General features: G+C 37.0%; 2 protein-coding genes across 2 annotated transcripts in view; both read right to left on the reverse strand.

The window, feature by feature from the left end:
* Positions 1-7,772, reverse strand: part of gart (phosphoribosylglycinamide formyltransferase) — a 56,707-nt gene extending 48,935 nt beyond the window's left edge. The window contains exons 1-6 of the mRNA XM_077194829.1: positions 7,527-7,772; positions 5,416-5,570; positions 4,782-4,877; positions 3,517-3,691; positions 2,496-2,607; positions 1,824-1,892 (exon numbers count right to left, since the gene is read on the reverse strand). Coding sequence (XP_077050944.1) covers positions 1,824-1,892; positions 2,496-2,607; positions 3,517-3,691; positions 4,782-4,877; positions 5,416-5,560 — 597 coding nt within the window. The 5' untranslated portion in view covers positions 5,561-5,570; positions 7,527-7,772. The remainder of the gene's footprint in view (positions 1-1,823; positions 1,893-2,495; positions 2,608-3,516; positions 3,692-4,781; positions 4,878-5,415; positions 5,571-7,526) is intronic.
* Positions 7,773-8,282: 510 nt separating this feature from the next.
* LOC143701504 (uncharacterized) overlaps positions 8,283-20,777 on the reverse strand; it is a 21,793-nt gene continuing 9,298 nt past the window's right edge. Inside the window, exon 5 of the mRNA XM_077194839.1 lies at positions 8,283-11,629. Coding sequence (XP_077050954.1) covers positions 11,460-11,629 — 170 coding nt within the window. The 3' untranslated portion in view covers positions 8,283-11,459. The remainder of the gene's footprint in view (positions 11,630-20,777) is intronic.

Below are 20,777 nucleotides of genomic sequence, written 5' to 3' on the forward strand. Positions count from 1 at the left end.
GACGCGCGCTTCAATCCGTTGGGAGACTCCCTATTCGTTCCGGTGAAGAACTCATGTTGCTACTGTCAAGCTCCACTCTGCTGTTGTGTGCCCGTGCGCCACGAATGCAGGTGGGAAAAAGTCGCGCGACTAATTTACGCCACTTGATCGGCTTTTTTGATCGGCGCTTTTGGTGTTCGCCGATCAATCTATTTTTAGCCAATATCGGCCGATCATGATCGACGTCCGATCAATCGGAGCATCCCTAATAAAAGTGCATCTGTCCATCATAAAAGTGCATCTGTCCATCATAAAAGTGCATCTATCCATGATAAAAGTGCATCTATCCAGGATAAAAGTGCATCTATCCATGATAAAAGTGCATCTATCCATGATAAAAGTGCATCTATTCATCATAAAAGTGCACCTGTCCATCATAAAAGTGCATCTATCCATCATAAAAGTGCATCTATCCATCATAAAAGTGCATCTGTCCATCATAAAAGTGCATCTGTCCATGATAAAAGTGCATCTATCCATCATAAAAGTGCATCTATTCATCATAAAAGTGCATCTATCCATGATAAAAGTGCATTAAGTGCATCTATCCATGATAAAAGTGCGTCTATCCATGATAAAAGTGCATCTATCCATGATAAAAGTGCATCTATCCATGATAAAAGTGCATCTATCCATCATAAGAGTGCATCTATCCATCATAAAAGTGCATCTATCCATCATATAAGTGCATCTATCCATCATAAAAGTGCATCTGTCCATCATAAAAGTGCATCTGTCCATCATAAAAGTGCATCTGTCCATGATAAAAGTGCATCTGTCCATCATAAAAGTGCATCTGTCCATCATAAAAGTGCATCTATCCATGATAAAAGTGCATCTATCCATGATAAAAGTGCATCTATCCATCATAAAAGTGCATCTATCCATCATAAAAGTGCATCTGTCCATGATAAAAGTGCATCTATCCATGATAAAAGTGCATCTATCCATCATAAAAGTGCATCTGTCCATCATAAAAGTGCATCTATCCATGATAAAAGTGCATCTGTCCATCATAAAAGTGCATCTGTCCATGATAAAAGTGCATCTATCCATGATAAAAGTGCATCTATCCATCATAAAAGTGCATCTGTCCATCATAAAAGTGCATCTATCCATGATAAAAGTGCATCTATCCATGATAAAAGTGCATCTATCCATGATAAAAGTGCATCTATCCATCATAAAAGTGCATCTATCCATGATAAAAGTGCATCTATCCATCATAAAAGTGCATCTGTCCATCATAAAAGTGCATCTATCCATCATAAAAGCGCATCTATCCATCATAAAAGCGCATCTGTCCATCATAAAAGCGCATCTGTTCATCATAAAAGTGCATCTGTCCATCATAAAAGCGCATCTATCCATCATAAAAGCGCATCTGTCCATCATAAAAGTGCATCTGTCCATCATAAAAGTGCATCTATCCATCATAAAAGCGCATCTGTTCATCATAAAAGTGCATCTATCCATCATAAAAGTGCATCTGTCCATCATAAAAGTGCATCTATCCATCATAAAAGCGCATCTGTTCATCATAAAAGTGCATCTGTCCATCATAAAAGCGTTCTAATATTTAAAAATATCCATATTTAAAACTTTAGCGATTAAAATAACTAGCTTCCGGCAGACGGTCGTACGCAACGATTTATGCCGAAAGAGAAACACTTGAACTTGATGCACAACGTACTGACGGCAATTGACGTCTCTCGCGGTTCAAACAAATCATGGGCTAATTTTCATTTCTGGGTGAACTATCCCTTTAAACAGGAAGTACTTACAGACACTTCCTCTCCTTCCAGCAACTCTTCCACAACCACAGTCTCACCAGCAGAACCAAACGCCTTGTCCTGAAACATCAAGAAGTTTATACTTTACGCATTTAATTAGTCAAATAATGTAACAAAAGATACTATTTCAAATAAATACTGTTCTTTTGAACTTTATATTCATCAAAGAATCCTGAAAAATAAAATGCATCAGTTTGCACAAAAATATGAACTGTTTTCAACATTGATAATTATCAGAAATATTCCTTGAGCATCAAATCATCATATTACACTGATTTCTGAAGGATCATGTGATCAAATTCAGCTTTAATCACAGGAATAAATTGCACTTTACTATATATTCACATAAAAAACAGCTGCTTTAAATTGTAATAATATTTCATTATTTCACTGTATTTTTCAAAAATATTAAATATCTAAATCAAGCCAAAAATACATAACATTTATATACACAAAATTGTTACTTACATACTACAAATTCTGTCACGTTAGATCTGTACATTTAAGAATTTACAAATTGGTTTGACTAAAATCCTCACACTATTTTTGACCAGCTCACGTTTTGAATCAGGGAATTATTGTGACATAACTGTGAAACATCCAAGGACACACTTCATTGAGAGACAAACAGATCCTGTGCCAATATATAATCATCAGACTGACCTTCATGATGTCCAGAACCGCCTGACAGGCTTCGTCTTTATCGCGAGCGACTACGACACCCTTTCCAGCAGCCAAACCGCTGGCCTTCACAACCAGAGCCGGAAACTCCGCGCTGAACACACACACACAACACACACCATCTCTACTGAACTTTACAAGAGTGTGATGTAATGTTTTTAGATGCATCTTAAAGCCAGCATGAAATCAAAATATCAAAATTCCTTATTGTTTAATGGAATCATGCTAACATGATCAGCATGTTACTAGCATCATGCTAACGCGATTAACATGTTACTAGCATCATGCTAACGCGATTAACATGTTACTAGCATCATGCTAACGCGATTAACATGTTGTTAACAACAAACTAACCATGTTAACAATGATAAACAATCATCTTGATTAAAACATGTTAGCAACATGCTAATTGTATTAGCATCATGCTAACAACATGTTTATCATGTTAACGTAATGCAAGCAAATGCGAATTAAGTTAACATGTTGTTAACATGCTAATCTTGTTAACATTTTGTTAAAAACAAGATAACTACATGTTAATTTGGTTACCATAACGCTAATCATATTAGCAACATGCTAATTGTGTTAACATCATGCTTGTAACAAGCAAACATGTTAACATCATCCAAGAAACATGCTAATCCTGTGCTATGTATATCATGTATCAGTATCATGCTAATTAACATATTCCTAAAACATGATAACATGTTAAGTTAACGTCATGTAAATCATGTTAGCATCATGCTAATCATGTTATCAATATGTTAATTGTGTTAGCATCCTGCTTCAAACAAGCTAATCATGTTAACACGATGCAAAAAAACATGAGTTTTTTTGCATTTCACTCGGATATACGACAAAGGAAGAAAAGACTAACGCAACTTAAATTACATGCAGACTTTAAAATGTGCATTTTATTATAATTTGAATTAATTTGCTCCCACAGAAGATTGTTTTTTAATCATATTTTGAGCAACTCTCAGCGTGTGCTGTAGACGTTTACCCTCGGATGTATTCGCAGGCCTCCTGCGGGTCGGTGAAGGAGCTCCAGCGGGCGGTGGGAATGTTGTGTCGGTCCATGAAGGACTTGGAGAAACTCTTACTGGCTTCCAGCTGCGCAGCCTTCGCCGACGGGCCGAAACACGACACGCCGGCGGCCGTCAGATCGTCCACAATGCCTAAGACAGACTCCTTCAGTCATCAAGAGCACAACATCTGGAGAGTGCCACATGTGCGCACAAACATCTGCTAGATCATGCATGTTTAAGTGCTAAAACTTAAATTAAGTGCTAAATGATTAAACCATGATTCAAAACAAGTCAAAATGTGTTAGCATCATGCTAACAACATCTAGCGAGGCATTAAAACATGATGGCATTATGTTAACAAACATATTAGCATCTTGCTTAAAACATGTTAACAACATAATAATTGTGTTAGCATGATGCTAGAACATGCTAACCATGTTACTACCATTCAAGCAACATGCAAATTGCATTATCAACATGCTAATCGAGTTAACATCATACTAACAACATGCTAATTGTGTTAACAATGCTAACAACATGCTAATTGTGTTAACAATGCTAACAACATGGTAATTGTGTTAACAGTGATAACAACATGCTAATTGTGTTAACAATGCTAACAACATGCTAATTGTGTTAACAATGATAACAACATTCTAATCATGTTAGCATTATACTAGCGGCATGTTCATCTTGTTAACATCATACTAACAACATGCTAATTGTGTTAACAATGCTAACAACATGCTAATTGTGTTAACAATGCTAACAACATGCTAATTGTGTTAACAGTGATAACAACATGCTAATTGTGTTAACAATGCTAACAACACGCTAATTGTGTTAACAATGATAACAACATTCTATTCATGTTAGCATTATACTAGCAGCATGTTCATCTTGTTAACATCATACTAACAACATGCTAATTGTGTTAACAATGCTAACAACATGCTAATTGTGTTAACAGTGATAACAACATGCTAATTGTGTTAACAATGCTAACAACATGCTAATTGTGTTAACAATGATAACAACATTCTAATCATGTTAGCATTATACTAGCAGCATGTTCATCTTGTTAGCATCATACTAGCAACATGTTAATTGTTTAAACATCATACTAAAAACATGCTAATCATGTTAGCATCATACTAGCAACGTGTTAATCATGTTAACATCATGCTACCGTAATTTTAGTAATTAAATAAAATAACATTGAAGAGATTAATCGTCTTACCAGCAGCCAGAGGAACTTCTGGACCAACAACCACGAGTCCCACGCTATGATCCTTACAATACTGCGCTAAAATACAGTGATTGTTCACAGACACCTCTGGAAAAAAATATGATACAATATTATAAATTATTATAACATGCCTTCAAGCAGACACTAAGTTTGCACATGCATTGATGCATTTTAAAATCTTTCTTTTCAATGCATGTGGTTAATTTAGAAAAGTGTGGGTTGTAACATTTGTTAATAAAACAATGCATTATCAGGTACACGTGATACTTGTGTTTTTAATTTCTAAGTACTCAACTAATCGATTACTCATTGATTCTCTAAGCGCATTTTAATAATAATTGATATTATATATATATAAACAAAACATCTTTCTTACATTTAAATACATGCATACGTGTGTATTTATACATTCAACATAATTATACACAGTACACACACACATATATATTATGTAAACAAACTTTTATTATGTATACGATTAATCGTTGCCCATAACTGCTTTTTTCCAATGCATGTTGTTCTTTTAGAAAAGTGTAGGTTGTTAAATGAGCCGTAGCCAAACAATTATGAATAAAACACAATGCATTATCATGAAAGCTTGTGTTTTTAACTCATCACGTCTCACCCGAGTTGCAGATCTTGCCGCTGTTGGCAGTGCCGGCATTCCCAGGAGCCACGAGGACCTGCTGAACGAGAGGCGACTGCGCTAACTTCCACGCCAGCGCATGTTCACGACCTCCACTGCCAATCACCAGCACCCGCTCCGCCATGACCTCTGACCTGTACAGTCACATGACCTCAACATAAACACATGCAATGATATCATATACAAATACGAGCAGTTGGACTACTGTCAAAAATGAATAAATAAATTTATTTATTTGGGAAAAAAAACATTTCTATAAACGTAATCGTTTAAAAAAATAATTGTTAAGACTTTACAAAAATCTCCCTTTAATTAGTGTTTTATTAATCTTGTGCAAAACTACTGGCACAATTATGAGATCTTGGACTCAACTCTGCCGTTTACTTAGTTATAGAGTCGGAAAAAAAAGTAAACATTTTTATATTAATTAGTGTTTAATTAATACAAAATCTCGTTCTCAACGATTGGCATAATTATGAGAAATTGTGTCATTTAATTTAGTTAGTGTCAAAAAATACAAAAATAAAATAAATATTAATCTATTTGAATGAATGAATAAAACTAACTACATTCAATCATTTAAAATACATATTTTAAATAAATAAATAATTAATAAGACTACAGTAACATCCCTTTCATTAGTGTTTAATTAATGCAATATCTTGTGCAAAACTACTGGAATAATTATGAGACCTTAGACTCAACTCTGTCAGTCATTTATTTATAGTGTCAAAAATAAAATAAGTAATTGAATATTAATCATTAGCATATAATTGAATAAATTAATAAAACACTAAAATTAAATTAAATAATTTTCATAGTATTTTAAACAGAATAATTGGAAACACTTTACAATAAGGTCCTTTTAGATGGTTAACTCATGCATTAACAATGAGCAACATTATTTATAGTTAATAAAAATACAACAGTTTTGTGTTGGTTAATGTTTGCTCCGGTCCATTAAATAATATGAACAGATACAACATTTCATTTAAATAATCTATTAGTAAATGTTGAGTTTAACATCATTAAAGGAGATTATTAAATGCTTTAGTTGTATTTTTCATTGATAGTCCACGTTAACTAATATAGTTAACAAGTATTTATCAAACGATTTATTAAAAAAACTGTGCTGCAGATTTTTGCACAGTTATTGGCGGATACCGATAATCTCTGGTATATTAGTCGTCACTACCTCACAAAATGTCACTATCTGCATGCCAAATAGTTTTTATATCATCTAAAGAGGCGGTTTAATTGCATGAAGGGTTTGACCTATAGGATGCATCGATGCGAGTATGATCTCATCTCCTGACATTGACCTTTCAGTGCTGATACCAGACCTTAAATCCCAGCAGACATTCACATCTGAAACACTACAGAAGCAATGCAACTCTGTGCATTAGTGCAACAAATCACTGTGCATCTGCACAAAACATTGCATGGAAAATACCATCAATTTGCCTAACTTTGAAAACAAGACTTTTTAAGTTGGACTTTGGCTTCAATACCCACTGACGCAATACCTCGGGTTGAGCAAGAGATGATGTGGATAACTGATGATCACAAATCAATTAAACACACAATCACAGGGAGAATGTGAACGAGAATCACATGAGTGACTCGCATCACGAGATCCAGCGTTTGCTGCTCATTTACTTTTACTTTGGACGTTTGTAAGGACACTAAATGCAACACATATACATGCATGCATATTAATGATTATGCATTAGATCTGTCTTGAAATGCATGAGCAATTATCATGCACGAACATGTTTAGCGGGTTCAGACACAACTCTTATAAAAGAAATATGGTGGTACCACGCACTGTTGTGGTTGTAAAGGATTCCCATATTTAATGTCATGATATTACCATGTTTTATGAACATGTCCAAAAATACAAGATATTACTATGAAACACATTAAAAAACCTGTAAAACATTCAACACTGCACAATAAATCATGATGTAACGTTAACATCAATCATACTGCTAAAGACAATGGATAACTTTCATGCAGTTACTAAGTTATCTTCTTAAAGTTGTTAGGCCGTGTATTCGTTGTTTCTGTAGATGTAATTGCTCACTTACGTTATTTCTGATGAAGTGCAGGCAACAGTCGGGATTCCTGTGTCTCCTTCGGGTCGTGTTTAAGTGCTGGACAGAAGACCAGAGTGTGTTTATCTCAACAAACCACGTGCGGACACGCTACTGACGCTCGATTCGCACAATGATTCATTCGTTTGAATCGGTTCTTTTCAATTATTTGATTAGATCAAGTGACTGTATAATAATCTGAGTTGAGATCTTAAAACAGAATTACCATACACGATGTATGGAAGCTTGTTTCCTGCTCAACCCATTAATATGCAACTTAGGGGAAAAGTAATTGTAACTTTTTATCTCATAAACCTTTGTTTCTCAGAAATTCCGTGTTTATGTCTCACTTGCGACAAAAGTAGGAAATTTTAGATATAACGACGCAATTAGATTTTTTTATTACGTGGGGGAAACAATCTTCCTTAATATGTGTATACTAAGTTTAGCCTATATCTCGTAAAAACAGTAGTATTTAACAAATATTTCGATTCAGTTGATTAATTGAACCGAACAATCCGTGCGAATCGCTCGAAATGAATCAGACTCCTTGACGCTTCAGACTCCACACACGTTACAAAAAAATAAAGAACTACAAAACTTGTCGTAAATCTGGGATATGACACGGATGTGTAAAATAAATATACAATATATTGTTTGGGAGTTTAAAATTTTTATATACCCTTCTAGTTTGATCAACTTCCTTTCAGGGGTCGTGGAGAATTTCGGGAAATGTAGTTTATGACGCGATTCCGAGTTCCAGAATTGTAGTTTATTTAGCGATTCCGAGTTCCAGAATACTCAAGGAATGTACACAGGTTTCCTAATGAAATTTCTATCATAATAAATCCTTTAAAAAAAATCCAACACAACACAAAACAAACAAGATCTTTTGAAACAATAGGTTCCCAATGGGACTAACATGTGCGTTTCTTGCCTTTTATTGATAAACATGATGCTGTCAACCAATAAATTCTCAAACAACATGAAAAAAACAAAACAATATTGTTAACACAAAACACATCTATTTAAAATCCCATGAATAAAAACAGACATGATATTGATCCTTAATAACTTAATTAGCTGCAGATTTCCTCATCATCAGCATGCACTCTTAAAAATAAAGGCTCCAAAAGTTTATTTTTCCACAGAAGAACCATTTTTGATTCCACAAAGAAACTTTCAATAAAACGAAGAATGTTTTTTCCTTAGTGCGAAGAACATCTGAATAATCTAAAGAACCTTTTCCCACTACAAAGAACCTTTTGAGGAGCGTAAATAGGGTTGCCAACTTTATGAAATGTAAATAAGGAACGTGACATGCCCCACCCGGAAGAATTTTTTTTTAAATAACCCCTGAAATTATGACTATTGTATGCTATCATACATTATAGCATGTTATAATACAACTTACTAGGCCTATATATTTATAGAATAGCAAAGTAGGCCTAATCAATATACAAGACTGAACCACATAGATATATAAAGGCTATCATGATCATTTTGCCAACAATGAACCATGGATTTGTTTAGTTTATAATACGTTTTATTTTTTACTTAAACAAATAGGCCTACAACAAATACAATTCAAAACTCATCGGCTTAGACTGCATTTGAAGAAAAATATACACAACCGTTTTCTGTAGCCTTGTGCGAACTTATTCAAGAGGATTAGACTTCCAGAATGTTCTTTCCAGTGCAAAAAATAATATTTTTAATTTAATAGGACGACATAAGGAAGTGTAGTGCAAATATCTTTATATAATTATACTTCCATTATAGTTAACTTTCTTTTCGCGTTCATTTTTACATTTCCCGCTGTTATCACTCGTCATCATCGTTGCTACGATACGTGACTCACAATGACTAACGACCAATTAAAAGGGCATTCTCTGATGATGTTCCAAGATGTTAAAAACGCTACGCGGCTGATCATAGACAAACGGGGGGAGAAATTAGCATCTACCGCACCGTCGGGTTTCTTTTTACTTCTTATCATAGCCTACAAATCTCTTCGTTCATAGTCTGTCTGACATATGTTAGAAGCTATGTGTCTGTCATGGATTTGCACTGAATTGATTCTCAAAAATACGGAACAAAGTGCGTTCTGTATCAGTTCAATACGGAACAAGACTTTTATGTGTCAAATACGGGACGATTCCGTATTATACGGAACGGTTGGCAACCCTAAGCGTAAAGGTCCAGTGGATGTTAAATGTTCTTCATGGAACCATCAATGACATTAAAATACCTTTATTTTTTTAAGGACAACTCCAGCCAAAAATGAACCTAGGGGTAAATAACACGTGTGTACCGAGTCGAGCGTTCTCTGGGATGCGTTTTCATGATAATCGAATGTACCCAGTTTTAGCTTTATTTTTAGTTTTACTACAGATTAGCTTATAACGCTAGTAGCCTATATAGGGCACAGAATAAGTAAAAATAAAAATCGCTAGTTAATACCACTAACAAGGCTCAAAATAGCCCCACACTAACACGCTAGCATAATGAGGGTCTCTACCTGCAAGGCGAAGCATTGAGAACTTTGTAAGTGTACAGACAGTTTAATAAGAAGATACTTTATAAAGACAGTACACTTCACGTATACAAGCAGGAGCCATCTTTGGAAAACAGTCTCGACCAGTCGAACCACGAACGCCGTGTACGTGAGCTGAACTGCGACTATCGACCAGCACAGCGTTCGTGGTTCGACCAGTGTTGCAAACTTAGCGACTTTGTCGCTATATTTAGCGAGTATTTAGAACCCTCTAGCGACACATTTTCAAAAAAGCGACTAGCGACAAATCTATCGACTTTTTCTGGTGTTATTGGAGACTCTCTGACGTGAAAGCACATATCGTTCTTACTCTTCTCAACGAGCAGCGGGTGCTGCCGTGGGTCCCACCCCCGTCCCAAAGCACTCACAGGCGGCCCAGTCCTCGCGCAGCAGCCCCTCCCAGCTGCAGTTAGAGCACCCCTCCGCGTACAGACTGCAAAAGAATCGCGCAAATGAGTCGCTATTTTTAGCGACTTTTCAAACGTCACTCACTCTAGCTACGTCTACCCTGTTCAGTAAATGGCTGAGAGGAGCAGCAGCACATTCATCTGTTGAGCGCACGGCCGCTGAGAGACGTGAATGAGCAGTGTTTTTCCACGGATTTATTATCTGCGTTTCTTTTTTATTTTAATTAAATAATTTAGTTTCCTTCCTTTTCTTGTGCTTACGGTATTACTTGTAATACTCACTATCACAAAGCTTTTGTTCATCCGGCTCCCGAACTCTCTCAATTCAGATAATTTTCCACATCGGCCTATAAAAAAAGTTAGTAATTCACTAGGCCTATATCATAGCTTCTCGTTCTATTGTCTGACAAAACATATATAGGAAAGGAGAACAGCTTTATTTTACATTCGGCTATATTATATTATAATATATTAAATACAGTATGTGAGCTGAGCATTAATTTATAGAGAAAACACATTAGACAAGCAGAACGCAAGTACGACGCGATGACGTCACGAATATGCTAATTGACGTATGACGTCATTTAGCGACTTTTAGGTAAGGCGTTAGCTACTATACTTTGAAAATAGTTGGCAACACTGGGTTCGACTGGTCGCGACTGTTTCTCGATGCTTCGGTTTGCAGGTAGAGACCCTCATTATGCTAGCGTGTTAGTGTGGGGCTATTTTGAGCCTTGTTAGTGGTATTAACTAGCGATTTTTATTTTTACTTATTCTGTGCCCTATATACTAGCGTTATAAACTAATCTGTGCTAAAACTACAAATAAAGCTAAAACTGGGTACATTCGATTATCATGAAAACACATCCCAGAGAACGCTCGACTCGGTACCCATGTGTTATTTACCCCTAGGTTCATTTCCGGCTGGAGTTGTCCTGTAAGAGTGTGGATTGAACTGCAGATTCACAGCAGAGGCAGTTCCGGCGTGTGGAGAAGCTCTCGACCAACATCCGAGTCTCTGAGAGCGAAGAGAGTCACTCCAGAACTGTACGCCGCGGGAATCATCAGATGCGACGTCTTGGGACGCTCTTCATCCTTCTGCTCTTCTTCTCTGATCATCTCTCTAACTTGACCTATAAATAAAAGACACTCACGGTCAGTCGCTCAATGCATTTAGCTGGACGATATAACAGTACACTGAACAACATCAGGCCTTGAAGGGAAAATTCAGTGCGCAGTGTAGAAGTAAGGGTTAATGCCCGACGAGGTGTCCATTGTCAGGTATTATACCATGGTCACTTGCCAAATAACACATTTTTAAAACATTAGTTTATATTTGAATTAGTTTTACAATCGAAATCTAAAGTTTTTACAAACAATAACTTGGATTCCCTGGTTACGCCTGAGATAGGAGATATCTATAGTCGCTCAGCGGTGTTATCTCCTTGTGTCGTTTCTCCGTTTTATTTACAATTTTTCTTTCTTCAGCAGCATCCCAGTCATCAAAGTTGTCAAATTCTCCAAAAAGGTTAAAGGAAATAACGAAGTCGCTCACTGTTGTATTAGTACGGCTAACCAGATGTTTGTTTTGATTCAATAAATTGTGAACGGATACTTTGACTGCCTGTTTATGGAAGTCAAATAATGCCAAATGTTTTTGAAACAAAAAGCCTGTTGAATTGCAATACTTGAAAAAAATATGCATTGCATTAACCCTGCTTGTATTTTAATGCATTGTATTTTTAGGGCTTGCATTTTTATGGGCTGAAATTTAGCATGGTTGAGTATTTAAGCTGTGAATATTTCCATTCAAAACATTTCAAACACATTTTCATTGGTAAAATTGCAATAATCCATATTCACCTTTCACATTTCACTTCTAAAATATTCAAACTGATTAAAAATACAACCTATAATATTCAACAGGCGTTTTTCGGTCCATTTTATTTCGCTTCCACAAATTCAGTGGTTACAATTCGACAGTAAATTCAACGTTGACGTCCAGGAACTGCAGGAAAAGCAGTAGATTACCGAACATAATCTCCATCTGCTGTTAGTCCACCTCACCAGCAGGGGGCGCAAGCGCGTGTTGTTGGCGAACACCAGAGCAACAGTTAGAGCAAGCCATTCATTCATAAAAACTCATTTACAACAATGTAAGTGTATCTGTGATTATTATGTTTTATGTGAAATTCAGTGTCTTCGCGATTACTTTTCCTGTGTAGTCTACATGCACCTCTACCGTGAACGAGATTATAATGTTATTCCCCCGATGCGGATGTATACAGATCCAATGTTACATTTGAGTTTGACATATCTATTGGTTGTTTAGTTGCCTCTCTGCATAGCTACTAGGGTTTCCCTCAATACGTCAGGATTCCCCTGCTGGACATATAAAACGCTTAACGTAGCTTAATGGACTAATACAGTGATATAAAAGACCAAACTCGCAGGCAAGCAGAAGGACTCAGAATATGAACTTAACGCGCAGAGTTTAAAGCTGAGCGTTTCTCAGTGATACTGGCATTGGCTTGACATTGGACATTCCCACATTTAGGGACTGTCTCTAAAGTTACATACGACATTGGTACACACGTTTCTAACTTCAATAGCATTTGAAAAGAACGACTTGCAGTCATAACACTAACTGTAAAGTGTTCCTGTAGGTGTCAGGCATAATGCGCAATTTATTCAAATAAATTGAAGTTTGCTATTGAAGTTAGAAACGTTTAGGCCTGTATGACTACCAATGCTACTTTAGAGACGGTCCCTAAATGTCCGAATGTCAAGCCAATTTTACATGTAGCTATTTAGCAGACGCTTTTATCCAAAGCGACTTAAGTTACAGTTAAACTAACAATATAGGACAACGATATGAAAGTGATATGACCCTTCCCAGATTAATCATGTATGTAGGAATATTAACATGTATGTAGCTATACTTCCCAAATAAGGTGCGAGTTTGGTCTTTTATATCACTGTATTAGTCCATTAAGCTACGTTAAGCGTTTTGTCCTGATGGAAGGGGAATCCTTGAGTATGATGAGGTATTGAGGGAAACCGATTATAATCCCGTTCATGGCAGAAAAAGTTGATAACATAAATTGAAACATGAAACATAAAAACAGCTTTTGTGCCTTTATCATCTTTACCGCATATATACTTACCCAGATAATCACCACAAAAAACTTAATGCATACTCAATTGTTGTTAATGAGTTTTTATGAATGAATGGCTTGCTCTAACTGTTGCTCTGGTGTTCGTCAACAACACGCGCTTGCGCCTCCTGCTGGTGAGGTGGACTAACAGCAGATGGAGATTATGCTCGGTAATCTACTGCTTTTCCTGCAGTTCCTGGACGTCAACGTTGAATTTGCTGTCGAATTTGAACCACTGAATTTGTGGAAGTGAATTTGCAAAGCGAAATAAAATGGACCGAAAAACGCCTGTTGAATATTATAGGTTGTATTTTTAATCAGTTTGAATATTTTGGAAGTGAAATGTGAAAGGTGAATATGGATTATTGAAATTTTACTAATGAAAATGTGTTTGAAATGTTTTGAATTGAAATATTCACAGCTTAAATATTCAACCATGCTAAATTTCAGCCCATAAAAATGCAAACCCTAAAAATACAATGCATTAAAATACAAGCAGGGCTAATGCAATGCATATTTTTTCAAGTAGTGCAATTCAACAGGCTTTTTGTTTCAAAAACATTTGGCATTATTTTACTTCCATACCTGTTGCTATGGTTACTCACAGTTGATGTAGCCAGCGCATTTATTGATTAATTTCGAACGGTAAACAGTCAGTTTCACCAGAACTCCTTTACTAGGTGTCCTCTATCACTTTTTAATGGACACCCTGCAGCCAATCAGAATCGAGTATTCACCCAGATCATGGTATAACGTGCATTATTACACGGCTCTGTGGAACACTTGATTCTGATTGGTTAATCGCGCCGTCCAGCGGTATATTATTCCCAGATAACATCCTCTGAGAACAGAAACACAGGCTCATCCGGTGTGGTGAAGAGAGGAGTACCAGCTTAGGACCCAAGCAATCTGATTGGTTCAAAGCACGTTTTATGGGTAGTCGCTTTAGTGCCTGGTAACAAATCAGACAAAATCACTTTATTATAGAAGTCGTTTGAACTACGCTATAATGAGTCATTCATGTCTTTTAACTTATATGTTTCATATACTAGTATATAACCGAAGCTATAGATCACGAATTTAAACATTTTTTCCGATCTTAGTGTTTTTTAGTTAGCTTAGATAGTAGCATAGCATGTAGCTTTAGGGGACTTTACATCCATATGGACAAAAAAGATTCCATAACAACAAAAGAGTTTTTATCTTTATTGGAGTGATTCAATTTGATCCAGCTCGTGGACTGTCCTACACATAATAAAGGCCATACTCTTGATTTGGTGATTTTAAACGGCTCATTTGTGTCACAGTTGTACACCTCAGACTTGGGGCTGTCTGATCATCTGTCTATCTTTTTTAATATGGAACTGCCTGATATAAACACTACCTCTTCTCGCATTATTAACTATCACAAATGGAGATTGACTGAACCCTCTGATTTCTCAGATTTTATTGGTTCTTCCTTGAACGCATTTTCTTCATCTGATGCTCTGGAGGACAAAGTTCTCATGTTAAATTCTGTTCTTTCGTCTGGCCTGGACTTATTTGCGCCTTTGAAATCACGTCAGGTTTCCTTTGGGCGACCCTCTCCTTGGTACAACGAAAACCTGCGTGCTATGAAGACAGCCTGTCGTACAATGGAGCGTATGTCTGGCTTAGGGTTGGGCGGTATTTCGGTAATATCGTATACCGCGGGGTCTTAAAATAGCAACGGTATCAGTTTCAATACCGTCATTACCGGCACTTATATATAATAAATAAATATAATTTATTCAATGCCTAAAAATGCTTATGTAGTTGTCATCAAGTGACAGTGTGGAGGGGAGAGAGAGAGAGAAGGGAGAGGCGGTAAATACTGACGAGGCAATTTGTAAATGTTGTAATAAAAAAGGTGACTGGGAGAGATGGAAACACCTCTAACCTAATGTCGCATCTCCGAAACAACCACCCACTCACTGCTGCGAGGATGCATTTTGCCCCGAGTTCATTAAATAAGCGCATTAGTTTATATTTGTTAAAATATTATAATGTTATTTTTTTTTACGTTGATAATGAAAACTGAACAGCACGAGTAAGATGGGATGCATCGGGAGTCAGACATTGACCAATTAAGTAAGTTTCATTTTGTAAAAGGCCTTTCTTTAAAGTGAATTTCGTTTTGTATAAATTGTATCCTAATTTAATTTTTTTTTTATCAACCAATAATAAATAAGAATCAAATATATCAGACAACATAATCATGACTTGATCATGCGCTGGCGCGCCGCGGTCACTTGCATTGAAATCTCATTATAAATTAACCGAAACTCAGTGTATGTCTCACAGACATGACAGATATCTAAATAAAGCTTGAAATTTCATTAAACGAAACAATTCAAAACGAAAAGAAATAGGCCACTCGCTGATTATTTAATCCATGATGTGCATTTCTCTCTATGTGCGTTCATACGGAAAGGGCGATCATCAAATTAAACGAAACTATTCCAAACGAAAAGAAATAGGCTAGCCTACTCTCTGATTATGTAATCCATGATGTGCATTTCTCTCTATCGTTCACTATGGAGATGGCGATTCGTCAATTTCTCTAAACGAAACAATTCAAAAGGAAAAGAAATATAGGCAGCATACTCTCTGATTAATCCAGGATGTGCATTTCTCTCTATAGGCGCGTTCACTACGGAGATATCAATCGTCAATTTCTTTAAACGAAACAATTCAAAAGGAAAAGAAAAAGGCTAGCCTATACCTTCTGATTATGTAATCCATGATTTGCATTTCTCTCTATATATGCGCGTTCACTAGGTGATGGCGATCGTCAGCTTAATCTTTGCAGCACTGACAGAAAAGTTGTATTAATAAAAATCAATGGACGCGTGTCACCGGATTTACAAATGCACTTGTTGCTTGTTAATTTAATTTAAATTAATTAATAAAATGAATACAATTGTCATAATTAAAATAATTAAATATTATTAATTGTCCCATGTTTGCTCATTTAAAAATAGTATTTATATCTACCACCCAGCATCTGGGTTAAACAATTATTTGGCGCCACCATATAACGGCCCACGTATTAAAAATAGTCGAGTCTAAATAGGGCTCCGGCTCATAATTACATTTAATGCCGTCAGCCGGGATCAGACACAACGTGCACGGGTTGGCCTTGATTTTTTTTGTTGTGTTTTTTATGCCCGATCTGGTATTCAGTTTCTGAACGGTGTAGACACAAGCCAACAGTTTGGTGACGCTGTCTGAGCCTTATGTCATAATATTTAATTAGTCACGGTAATACCGTATACCCCGGTAAAATAGGGAATAGGGAGGAGGTTTGACGGTATCAAAATTTGGATACCGCCCAAGCCTAGGGCTTGACTGTCTTTCACCAGGCTTGGAAAGATCACTTACTTGAATATAAGACCCAAATTGTATCGGCCAGGTCTGCTTATTTTGCACAGATAATTGATAATAATCAGAACCAGAGTGCGAATTACCCCACCATAATTGGGGGGTACTGCCCCTTCACTTCTTCTATGACCATCATGGTCCACTACCATATCAATCCCCACCGTGATCGCCAAGTGCAACATGTGTTGTGCAACACACATACAAGGTCTAAACATGCGACAAACTGATAATCAGTAGGCTACAGAATATCTCATTGTTATTATATATCCAAAAGAGAACTTTTTTGATCAACTCCCAAAAGTTAGAAGTTAAGTGCACTGAAATACCATTCTAATTACTAGTAAAAGTAATACCTTTTCAAGAAGCCTATTGCCTATTTCATGAAATATTGATTTGGTTTATTTTTAGATTTCATAAGACCTGGAGGAAAGACCCAACCCTCTCATATACTGTATAAACAGAAACCAATTTTCCATTGTAGTCTATGGTAGTCAGTGTCAAATCAACACAATCTTTAATGTGATTAAGGAGCATACTATAAAAAACCATACTACCACCTGGGGTGGTAAAGGGGTGGCATGAGGTTTCAGGAGGGGGGCCATGGACATTATTCATAATTTAAAATGCTACGGTTTTCATTGAATGTGTTTTGTTCTCTACACCTACATTACACGGAGTGGGAGTCAAATCAGAGATGTAGCTGGGTTTTTGGATGGTGAGGGTCTTAATTTGTGAATTGTGGACCCTTTCTCTGTGTAATCACTATCAACAGTCTGTGTAGTCTATACTTAAATTGTACTTTGTGAAAAAGCAATTCTTGGGGGGTTTGCTCCCCAGGAGATAAAAAAAAAAAAAGACCCCTCAAATGATGTCTTCTAGTGAGTTTTGAGGAAATATGAACAGATTTAGTCATACGACACACACACACACAGTTCGATCGCGCCCGCGCCTCTCTCTCTCTCTCTCTCTCTCACACACACACACACACAGTTCGATCGCGCCCACGCCTCTAATACACTAACAATGTTGTTTGTAGATCCGCCCCTGATTTTAACTCACCACAATGTAAAGCTTGATTTAAATTGAGAATTATCTTGCTACCTAACCTTGCTAACTAACCTTGGTAACTAAGGTCCACTTAACTAGCCTCAGTGGGTAAGTAGCAGGTAAGTAGCCGGTAATTCAATGTATGAAGACGTGACATGAGCTATGAAAGAACAAAACACGTTAATAAATGAAGGTTGTAAAATCAACAAGCTAGACGTCAGCTAGCAACTTACATTTATCCATGCAGGTCAGCAGCAAACCGTTCTCTATCTCCGTTGCTTCTAGCCACGGTGGTTAAAACTGGTACGGTCCACAATAGGGGTGTCTGAAATCGCTTTACATTAAAATGTTCCTACAGTGAAAATAGGAGTTGACTTGTAGCCTATTGTAACTCTAATTATATTTTTTCACAATATCAGAAAAATTATCTGACCCCCCCAAAACTGATATTTCTGTCCCTTTGGGAGGTACTGGGTCTTCATTGGGGGGTATAGTACCCCCCAGTACCCCCTGTAATTCGAACTATGATCAGAACCACCCAAAACAATTGTTTTATTCTATTAACAAACTTCTTAAACGTAACAGTTATTCAACTGCTCCAGCTTCGACTCACCTCTGTAATAGGTTTCTTGATTTTTTTAGCTCAAAGATTGATAACCTCCGTAAATGTATAATTTCTACTCTTCCTTCATCTTTTTCTCACACAATCACTCCTGAATTTTCTGGTACCCCTCTATCAAATTTTTCCATATTGGACCTTCATTCTCTTTGTAATGAGGTTTCAAAAATGAAAGCTGCCACTTCCATAGTTGATCCTGTACCAACTTGTCTCTTCCAATCATGTTTTGCTATTTTATGTCCTATTGTGCTGAATATTATAAATTATTCTCTGTGCACTGGTGTGGTGCCAGAAACATTTAAAACTGCTGCTTTGACTCCTGTACCAAAACAATTTTTAACAAAAAACACAAACGTTGAGAATCTAAATAATTTCCGTCCCATTTCCAATCTTCCCTTTCTAGCCAAAATTTTTGAGCGAATTGTTGCTATTCAATTGCACTCCCATCTAGCTGCAAATAATCTCTATGAGCCCCTTCAATCAGGATTCTGTAAACTGCACAGCACTGAGACAGCATTGGTTAAGGTTACTAGTGACTTGTTAATCGCTTCTGATTCCGGCAGTCTCTCTATTTTTATTCTTCTTGATCTTAGTGCCGCTTTCAACACTGTTGATCATAATATTTTACTCGCTCGGTTAGAATCTGTTTTTGGTGTTTCTGATACTGCACTAAGCTGGTTTAAGTCCTATCTTTCTGATAGAAAGCAGTTTGTTGCTATGGGTGGTTTCAGGTCTGCTATTGGTGTAGTGCATTCTGGTGTCCCTCAAGGTTCTATCCTGGGCCCTATACTTTTTTACATATACGTTTATCCTCTTGGTCAACTTTTAAAATCACTTGGACTCAGTTTTCACTTTTATGCAGATGATACCCAGGTTTATATACATTCAAAACCTGATGTAAGTGTGGTTGTGTCTCATCTTTCCTTTTGTATTTCTAAGATAAAAGAATAGAAATGAGAACATCTAGAAATGTTTTATGTCTAAACAGTGACAAGACGGAAGTAATGCTCATTGGTTCACCTCACCAGCTTAGGAAGGCTGGTTCCCCCACATTTAGTGTAGAAGGTTCTACACTTAAATTTCAGACTAAATAAAAAAATCTGTGGGTGATATTTGATAATAATTTGACTTTTGTTCCTCATGTTCAGAGATGACATCATTTTTTCATCTCAAAAATATAGCCAGATTACGTCCCATGTTGTCACTCCCTGTGGCTGAAAAGCTAATTAACATGTTTGTATTTTCCCGTATCGATTACTGTAATGCTTTGTTGGCTGGGGTTTCAAAAGCTACCCTTAACAAACTTGTCTGGAAACCTGTCTGGAAACAGGACAAGGGATCATATTACTCCGGTACTTGAATCTTTACACTGGCTCCCTGTCAGATTCCGTGTTGATTTTAAAATCTTAATGCTTACTTATGGCGCTTTTCCATTACCAGTACCAGCTCGACTCGACTCGACTCGCCTTGGCTCGCCTCGACTCGGCTCGCTTTTCGTTCCGTTTTCCATTGCAGAAAGTATCGCCACAAATAGTACCCGGTCGTCATAGCGACGCCTTTCGTTCCTCGTTGCCCCATCAAGCTCTCGCTGGATCCTCTCTTCGGCAACCAAACAAAGGAATGTCTGCACCTCCTCGTTTGACCACGGCGTATTCTTCCGAGTTGCCATAATAATAGTAGTAAGTTTAGTAACTATCTCTGGCTAAACTATTTAAAAAAGGCGGGGTTATTCTGGATACTCCATCTGGCGCGTGCAATGATGACGCAGTGAATAGTGACGATTCTCTCTGACCAATCAGCAGTCGGCATTGTTTTCACGTCACATTTTAGTATCGCCTTAGCTCGCCTCAGCTCGCTTAGAACTTCGCCGGAGGTGGTACGAAAAAAAGTACCCGAAAGCAGGTACAGGTACAACTTTTACACAGTGGAAAACCAAACAAAGGCGAGTCGAGTCGAGCCAAGGCGAGCTGGTACTGTGTAGTGGAAAAGCGCCATTATAAGGCCTTGCATGGACTGACACCTCATAATCTAACTGAACTTTTAACACCCTACACA

The sequence above is a fragment of the Siphateles boraxobius genome, unplaced genomic scaffold, assembly GCF_051911475.1.
Source record: "Siphateles boraxobius isolate OS27281-9 unplaced genomic scaffold, OSU_SipBor_1 33, whole genome shotgun sequence".
NCBI lineage: Eukaryota > Metazoa > Chordata > Actinopteri > Cypriniformes > Leuciscidae > Siphateles > Siphateles boraxobius.